The sequence below is a fragment of the Ostrinia nubilalis genome, chromosome 14 (assembly GCF_963855985.1).
Source record: "Ostrinia nubilalis chromosome 14, ilOstNubi1.1, whole genome shotgun sequence".
NCBI classification, from domain to species: domain Eukaryota; kingdom Metazoa; phylum Arthropoda; class Insecta; order Lepidoptera; family Crambidae; genus Ostrinia; species Ostrinia nubilalis.
In genome coordinates, this window is record NC_087101.1 from 15737571 (window position 1) to 15747258 (window position 9688).

Genomic DNA, 9688 nt, shown 5'->3' on the forward strand with positions numbered 1-9688 from the left:
TAATACCTCACCCTGTAATAAGTCATGGGCCCATGTAGAAATATGATTCGTTTCCAGACATTTTCATTCTGATAACAGTTTAGCATTTTAATTGACTCTACATAATCCACTCCATTTTCGGCACATAATTATCTTGAATCAATTGATGGACAAGTTATTGGGACAAGCCAGTATCTCAACTTGATAACCAGCATGTTATTACATTGGACTTCAATAAATATCCTTATAGGAAATCATCATACTCGTACATAATTTGTTTTCTTTAAAAAGCTGCTTATTTTAATCACCATGCTAGCTGAAAAACTTGTCCTCCTTTGCTCGATTATCAGCTCCATAAATGTGCTTGCAACTTCATAAAAATTAATTCGGTGACAGTGTTGCGCTTCCTTCCGCGTGGCCCACGCACTACCTGCCCCAGTTGGAAGACACGCTCCAGTGGCGTCGGCGATTGTAGACACGGCAATTAATTTGTCTTCGCGGTTATACATGCCCTTCGTGGAGTAATGTTATGAATGTTTGGTTAGGCTAATGAGAAATTGGGTTGCATGCTGCGACGGTCGAGAGGATTCGCGGTTGTTTAATTTGAAATCGAAAGCTGGGTGTAGAGTCTTTGAAATCCACCGGCGATATCACATCATCATCACTCAGCTATCAGCATTATTTAATGAAGATGCAACAAATAAGAGGTTTGAGCTACACGACACAACAGCACACGCTGGATTTATCACATAATTTCCGCTATCGGAAAATAATAGGTAAGTACGTCACATTTTTACGTATTATGGAACTTTCTTATGTACTATCGTTTTAACTCATAAACAGAATGCAAACTTGCAAATACCTAAATGTTGTGTTCTTGATAATGATTACAGAATTAGGTAGTAGTTCTAGTTACCCCGATTATGCCACTACAAGTAATCTTCTAGCATACATAAGTGGTTTCACCGGCTCTATTAGATAATTTGCTTTTCAGTCATAACATTCCATGCTTGGAAGAAAATTCGAGAAATATCGAAGAACTATAAGTAAATGAAGCTTTTCGTCTAACATTACAGAAAGTAATTGCACATAAAAGCCATCAAGGATTCATAGCGACCATGCCGAATGGCTTTGCGAAATCCATGTAGAATAATTTACTCAGATCATTCGATATCAGTGTCGCAAATGATCTTGTGTCCTCATTTTGTAATGTATCTCATTTATAAGCATGATTGGATTTCCGAATGTTATGTAAAAACATTATTATTAAAATTAGAAATTATTATAAAATAGGTAAATTCTAACCATCTATAACTAAGGATAGCTCTAATTGAGTGACGATCACACAAAATCAGCGTAAGTATCATCTATGTCACGAACAGTTAGAAAATGAGATAGTCTACTTAAAAGTTTTGCATGTTCTTAATTAACTATTAATTAGAAAAGAAGTATATCTTTTCTTTAGTAGGTAACTGTAAACTGAATGTAAAAATATTCAATGAATTTTACTGTTACATAATTTTATTTTATTCTTTGACTTACGCATTCTAAGGCCTAAGGCTGGGTGTCAAAAGCTTCTATTTAAGTATTTGTTAATGTTTTTCATTGTGTTTTGTGTAGAAAAGCATTATTTTCGCAGTCCAGTTTTCTATTTCCACCTTGTCGCCATATAGAGAGCGGAGCAGTTGCGCAAGCGTCGACTACGCGAGGCTTGAACTTGGGCCACAAACACGGTTCCACTGCCGTAAGCGACATTGACCTTCTTGCGGAGAAATGATGCGCTAACTGGCTTCCTGGTTTGTAGCGTCTGTGCTGGACCGTTTTTAAAGAAACTCTATCAAGTTTTATACAGGTTTAAAGTTAAAGGAAAAGAAACATTAACCTATTTTATTTTAACTTTTAATAAAACTGTACTTATGTTCAAAAATATACAAAATGAGTATTAGATTACAGTAATGATTTTCCGAAAAAGGTTGTAAGACCTGGAATGTTTGATTTCTTATGAAAAACAAGCTTTGACTACTAGACTTACTACGAGCCAGACATACGGCTTAATTAAATTTTTAAAATCGGATGAGGATTTAAAAAAGAAAATATAAAATGTTAACTCCATAACATTTCTGGGAGCATACCTTTGTATTGCATAATCAATGGGTGTATACAATACAGGGAAGCTTAACATTCTCCATGAGTTCACTCAGGTCAGCCATGAGGCGCATACATTATAAATGTCGTAAGTGAAGTAAATAGGGTGTTCTACTCCCCAAGTTACTTTTAACTACGGCTCTATTCTATATCTTAATGAAATACACGAAGCTAACTTAGAAGAACGATGTCAATTAGGTTTACAATATATCTCTTTCATTTATAACATATTTTATGTCAAGAGTAGGATTGTGCTAAGTTGTAGGATTTTAGAAAATTTACCTCTTAGAACAACAGCTTGAAACTAATAAGGAAGCCGTAGCGCGTAGGCAAAACGGGTATAAATGTAATCGAGCATAGCATTACCGTTGAAAATGAAAGCATAACAATGTTTGTAATCTGATATATGAGTTTCGGTTAATCATTCAATTATAGCGTATAATTACTTTCGAATAAATCCATCAAGTCCTGAAAAAGTAATCAGAAACTATCAAAGTGTAAACTGCGAATTTCGTACCCAATGCTTCCTGCTGTTGTAAAATTATGTTTCAGCATTGTAATAATGGGAATTTGAAAGAGTGTTAGTGTTATGTGATATGGGATCTACACGTATTGTAAGTATTCAATAACATGTGAGAGACTGAATATGACGTGTTGTGATCTACACGTATGGTAAGTATTCAATAACATCATTTGTGAGAGACTGAATACGTGTTGTACAGCGTGTCTGTGACAGCTATTGCCATCATAACAAGCTAAGCTTTACCTAAAATATTACTTCAAAGTCTAGCATTCTGGCAGCCTCGGCGTAAAATGAGTTGAATGATGAAATTATGAAAAAGATGTTGAACAACGTAGAAAGCTATACAGATAATAAATAAACACTTATTTAACTCATGATAGCCTAGATTTGATGTAAGGATAAAGTGCAAGTGCTCGAAAGGGCACAATAAGAACAGCTTTCATCTTTTTTTACATTTGGCCGAGTAGCAAGTCACATGACGATCATTAAGCTACTTCAAATAGGTAGGTAGCCACTACGATGTCATTTTCTTACATCCCTATCTCATAGTTTATTACCGCAATTACGTTTCGCAAGGCATAATGTGAAACCTAGGTGAGTTAAATGACACAAGCTTTAGATTAAATTAAGTTTATTGCTACAATTTGGTTGTGAGGTTACCACCAGCCGGAGGACGCGTAGGAGTAGTGGGGCTCCGCGATAATCTTGGAGTACTTCACCACTTGAGGGACGGACACAACCTTGGGGACTGATACGACCTTCTTTACTTCAACGACCTGTAACAAAAGAAATATTTTGCATGATTTGTTTTCCTTTATCAATTGTAAATTTTTCAACGAGTTTAGTAAAGATTACTAGCACTTTATAGAACTGAACCGTCATACCCGTGATATTGACAGGGGGCGCCACCGCTAATACCGGATGGCTGGTTCTGATTTTTGCCACGTTGGACAACCTTAAAATAATAATTACCGGAGGGCGCTGATATACTGAGTTTAATTTTAGATTTTTGCCAATTGACATTTCAGAATAGTGGGACTTTACTGAAACTTTACGAGGACTTGAAGTGATGATGCAGTGTTGTTTAATTTCAAAACTTCTAATGTAAAATAATATTACCATTTAATTAAAATTAATATTCGACTATAAACACACATACAAAATTGAACAAAAGAAAACAAAATTGCCTATGAAACTTCGCTCGCTCGTAGCACGGCTCGTAGTCCGTAAAGATTTTATGGAATTCCAAATTTAAAAAAAATATAACCAAACTCATTAGAAGAATTCAACACGAATCACAAAGTGAATACTGCGTGGACAGGAACGCAGAAAATGACATTAAACTTTTGACAGTTAATGACAAATAAAGTTATTGTGGGTAGTTTCACATGAAAATTTTCTTTGATTTTTCGGCGGTACTGCTACTATTTAGTGCGCCGCGACCATGAAACGACACGGACGGGTTTCATGTGTTATAAAATTGAGTGATATGTGGGAATAAGTTGTGATTCCTTGTGACTCTTGCTGAATTGTTGGTGTTCGTATCAACAGAGTGTGAGCTGTGGAGTTGCGCTGTTCTAGTGCATCTCCAGAATAACAAGGTAAGAGAAAAAAATGTTGATTAATTTGTCGACTGCTTCTTTTACATTGCGGCCATTTTTATCATTGTGTTGTGTGTTTTAGCACAGTTTTAGTGTATTCAGCTTTCGACATTAAATGAAGGGCTTGCTGTGCATTGCTATTTTTGCAAAAGAAAAGTTTCAGTTTTTCTATATTTTAAGGTACCTATCCGGGGGAATTTTTGAAAAATATTTTCGTGCAATGGGAAAGCGGACCGTATGTCGTACCTACTATGTGTTAGAAAAAAAAAAGTGATAAATAGGTACTTTTGATTACATTATTTATTGTAACAAGATACTGAATGAAAGGAATCTCGAGCCATTGCAGCAGAAGTAGTTACTCGTATTTAGTGGGGCAATGAAGATATCAATTGAGAACCTGTTTCTCCTGCATTAGGTAACAATTCTAATAGGATATTTGTAAAGCCCATCATTACCCTAGGTTTCTAGGCAACTGTATGTAATTAGAACCACAGGATAACGTACTTAGTTATAGTTGGAGTTACGAATATTTTAAACCGCTGTTACATTTTTAATGTAGGTAGTTGGCAGATCGTCGGACTCGGTGTATTATTACTGTATTGTTTCTACCTTTCTTTGATCAAGTTACTCGAGAAAAACGAAACTTTTGACATAGTTTTTAATGAGTCTATTTCTGAATTTATGCCAACCCAAACCCTTTACTTTGATTCTTGTCTGAATATTTAGGCTTTGTGAGTAGCCTTACCTTAGGAACCTCAACGACTTTGTTGACGGAGACAATCTTGGCAGCAGGCGCGTGGTGGTGGATGATAGGCGCGTGGTCGTAGAAGTGGGCGTCGTAGCCGTGGTCGAAGTGGCCGTGGTCGAAGTGGCCGTGCCCGTAGTTGAGCGTCAGGCCGTGGTCGTAGGAGTCGAAGTGGTCGTAGCCTCCGAGCAGGTAGCCGCGCTTGTCGCGCTTGCCTTCGGGCGCTGCGAGCGCTGCGGCGGCGAGGAGGACTACACAAACCTGGGGAAGAAGATAGTTTTAGTAGGGGCGATTAGGAGGCAATCTATTATATTATCATTGACGAAGGCTTAATTAGTGCTTTAAGACATAGGAGGAGCTCTGAATTTTGACAACCAATCAGGGCTTTGATGAAGAATTATAATTTTTAATAACAATTTCTTTTTGGATAATTTTCCAAACAGGCAATGAAAATAGTCAACGTAGAGAGCTTAATGAACAGTGGATTGTTGTTGAAAAGTTTTCATCCCATTCGTTAAACTTTACACAAAAAGCAATATCGATTCGTCCTTTTCATCATCATACGATATAGTCCTTTTATAGAATCCTTATTTTATGGGATTTGTGCTGAACTTCGTCTTATTCCACTGAATGGTCACAAACACTTTGAAATCACTATAAAACATTTTGGTTGCAAGCCCGATATTGTAGCTTATTATGGACACTTGTACACTTTTTGCTCTTTAGGATACTCACGAAGGCTTTCATGTTGGTGGTTTGTTGATGAGAATACAACTGATGTATGCCCTTACGGCGGCTGTGTTTTATACGCGAGCCTCCGCGACCCGAGGCCGACAATATTTTGCAAATACAGCCTCTCTTGCGCAAGTACGTGCTCTTATTATAATTAATTAAACATACCACCATTAGATTATGGTATCGTTTTGAGAATAATATTGGGAAATAAGGATCAGATGCGTAAATATTTAGGATTCTTGTTAGGCAATAGACGGATGCTTCGAGCTGTGTAGGCTGTATTTGAATTCATAATCAAAGTGGACATTTAAATATTTATTAAAATTCTTACATTAATGGATTGAAATTGAGGTACATTTGCTATAAAATAAGCTTTTATAATTTTATACCTTCTTCAGAAAGATAGTTTAGGAAATCATGAATTCTAAACCTATAATTTTTAACATTGTGATATGGGGTGTAGTGGTACGGCGATAGAATAAAAATTGTAGTTGTTTGCTAAGACTTAAGTTTAGGTTTAGTGTATCGACGGCATCCAACTAAACTAGTGCATTATTATAAGCTTTCCTTAATACTGTTATCAGAATAACAAGTGTCTTCGAGCTTTTCTACCTTTCTGTCGAGATAACAACGCTTTGACGCTAAACTTTTGATTTACAAAAATATTTTAAAATGCGGTACTGGTACTTTTAAAACTGGATCAATATGATCAAAATTATCAGTTTACATCAATTTCTAGATATCGCCACAAAGTGCAATCGTTAGATTGTTTCCAATAGTCTTATTTAAATCTACTCTTCGCCTCATCTTGTACTGGTATCTTTAAAAAGTCCTTTTTTGTGCTTAAAGAGCTACTTTCTTGAATAGTATTTATTTTTGTATGAAACTCATTTTCTGAACCCGATCGGTAGTTATGCACCTATTTGCATATAATATACGTGAGATACATTTACAGGGTTGCTAAAAATAAAGCTTGCCTGCGATAATGCAGATGCAAAGATGTAAGTTTCACCTAACATTGTCGTAACGAATCACCTATGTTCATTCACTTAACTCCATTCATTAAGGGCGACTTTTCCTCCAATCCTTGCATTTAGTAGTCAAGTACACGCATGCGTATGAAATCTCGGACGGTGGTGTAAGCAGCTAAATGACAGAGGAGTCCAAATTGAGATGCGCATCGCGTCGAAAATCGCCGGTGACGAAAAGAGGCTATACGGTGGACACATAGTTCTTTTGATTCCACTCATACGTAAAATAAAACTTGTGACCTTCGTTCATTTTGATCGATTAAATCGGAATTGATGTCATATTATATCCTACGGCGAAGCAAAAAAGAGCCCTATGATTTTGAACGGTATGAAGGTGCGTAGATACCTATGTATATGTGCCCTCATACTCATATTCATACTAAATCACATGACACCTCTATAGAAGAGTGTAAACATAACAATCGATTTGATTTTTTATTGGGGAAGTGAAAGTGAGTGAGAGAAAGTGGCTGACTATTTGATAATGATCTCACCCGAGGGATGCAGATGCCATCTAGTCTAGATGCAGTGGGTTTATCTAGGAGATGATATTTCACTGCTAGCGCCACGGTGTAAGAGCTCGGTAACAGGATGGTAGGGATTTGTATATTTAATATTTTTAACTGAAATGTAGGGTTTAAGATTAAAGGACAATATAAAATTTGCTTAAAATTAAGCAATAAAAAACATTTTAATTTAATTTTGCTGGTAGCAAAGTGCTTGTAAACAGTCGCTATGAAAATCTTAGGGGCTAAGTCCTGCATTCATCATCATTAAGATCATTAAATATTGCTATTGATTAAAGCCAATGCGATTTAAACATTTTCTTTGCATAAAACAACTTCAATCCATTAAGGTGCACCTCAAACTACATCACTGCATTTCTCCAAACTGTTGAAGTTCTAATTTCTTTTTGCCCGCCTCATTGCAACACATAGTCGGACACTTTCGTGTTCAAACGCGTAAATTAATGAATGCCCCTGAAAAACGCAGTGTACGTGCGCGCAGCATTTGTGTCACTCATTAATAACGCGCCGCACAGGAAGGCACCTTTTTGCGCGCGGAAGCACCAGGACTTAGGTACTTACTACATGCGCATGGGCATACCTCTTTCATTGTTGCCAGTTTTTCATAAGATAAGAGAGTTTTAAGCACCAAGATCTGTTAATAGAGATTGTATGATTACATTTTTATTACAATAACGATATGAATCTTTTGAACCCACGGAATCATCATACATATCTTCAATCTGATTGATTTAAGTCTATCTTACTTAACTAAAGTTTATACTTCATGTGACTCTTGGAAAGTCAAGAGAGTTTAACCACATTTAACTCTCTTAAGTATTTGATCAAGGTTTCTCATTTTTACAAATTAACTTTGAACTCCATTACGAAATGGATATATTATGTGTTCTCTTATTAAATGTTGTTTGCCTGTCGTAACGCCATCCTTCTTGACGCATTGTCGCAAGATTCCTTCGACACAAATTAACTCAGTTACTGTTTAAAAACCGGCCAAGTGCGAGTCGGACTCGCGCACCGAGGGTTCCGTACCATTGATTTATGAAATTAAAATTATTATTTTTTATTTAAGTTATTAGTATGAAAGATTACGCGGTAATAAGCGGTTTACGATTTACGAGGTATTAAAAAAAACTACTTACTAGATCTCGTTCAAAACAATTTTCGTTGATAGTTTTTATAGTAATGTACATCATATGTTTTTTTAGATTTTTCATTTTCTTATTTTAGAGGTTAGAGGGGGGGGGGACCAACTTTTTTCCACTTTGGAAGCGTCTGTCACGCAAACTATTCGGTTTAGAAAAAAAGTATTTTAGAAACCTCGATATCATTTTTGAAGACCTATCCATAGATACCCCACACGTATGTGTTCGACGAAAAAAAAATTTTGAGTTTCAGTTCTAAGTATGGGGAGCCCCCAATATTTATTATTATTTTTTTATTTTTGCATCAAAATCTTAATGCGGTTCACAGAATACATCTACTTACCAAGTTTCAACAGTATAGCTCTTATAGTTTCGGAAAAAAATGGCTGTGACATACGGACGGACAGACGGACGGACGGACGGACAGACAGACATGACGAATCTATAAGGGTTCCGTTTTTTGCCATTTGGCTACGGAACCCTAAAAAGGCCTTAACTGAGCAAGGTTAGAATTTTTTAACCGCCGACCGCACAACAAGTTAAAATCATAACGAGCATTAATATTTCTCAACGTGTCTGGATGATTGTATGGTATGGTATTTCAGTATAATTAATTTTTGAGATAATCCTTTGTAATTACTAATTAATTGACAAAGATTCGCAGTCTGCCTTGTCCTTTTGTAAAAATTCTTGAAATTAATCAAATAAATGTTAATTTGCCAACATTTTGCTGGCCTGAAGGTATTTAATTTAAATTATCTACTCGTACTAACATGCAAAAATTAAACCATTCAATTTTATTTGCCATTTGAGAGCTTTGGTAGAGCAAAAAGATAATGAGAATGTGGTAGAGCAAAGGAATGCTTATTTCAATATTTGGGCCGATTACTACTTGAATATATTCTTGACTGCAAAATCATACTTGACTAATTGAGTATACAGATGCAGAAAGAAATAATAATAAATAAATATCCTTAGACATTTTACACTGCGCTTCTAGTCCCAAACTAAGCAAAGCATGTACCTACTATGGGTACTAGACAACGGATATAAACATACTTAAATACTTTTTTTTTGTAAATACATACTTATTATACATAGAAAACACCCAGTCCAATACAAACAAATATGTTCATGCACACAAATGTTTGTACTGTGCGGGAATCGAACCCGCTACCTCCGGAATAGTAGTCCGTTTCGAACCATTACACCAAACGGCCGACAAACATACTAAGTCTGTAGTGTTTTATGTATGTAACA

General features: G+C 36.0%; 1 protein-coding gene across 1 annotated transcript; it reads right to left on the reverse strand.

The window, feature by feature from the left end:
- Positions 1-3261: 3261 nt before the first annotated feature.
- On the reverse strand, positions 3262-5791 carry LOC135077925 (uncharacterized). Its single transcript, XM_063972454.1, has 3 exons — positions 5729-5791; positions 4994-5254; positions 3262-3423 (listed from the first exon to the last, which is right to left on the reverse strand). The coding sequence occupies exons 1-3, from the start codon at positions 5738-5740 to the stop codon at positions 3304-3306; spliced, it is 393 nt and encodes a 130-aa protein (XP_063828524.1). The 5' UTR covers positions 5741-5791; the 3' UTR covers positions 3262-3303.
- Between the last annotated feature and the right edge of the window lie 3897 nt (positions 5792-9688).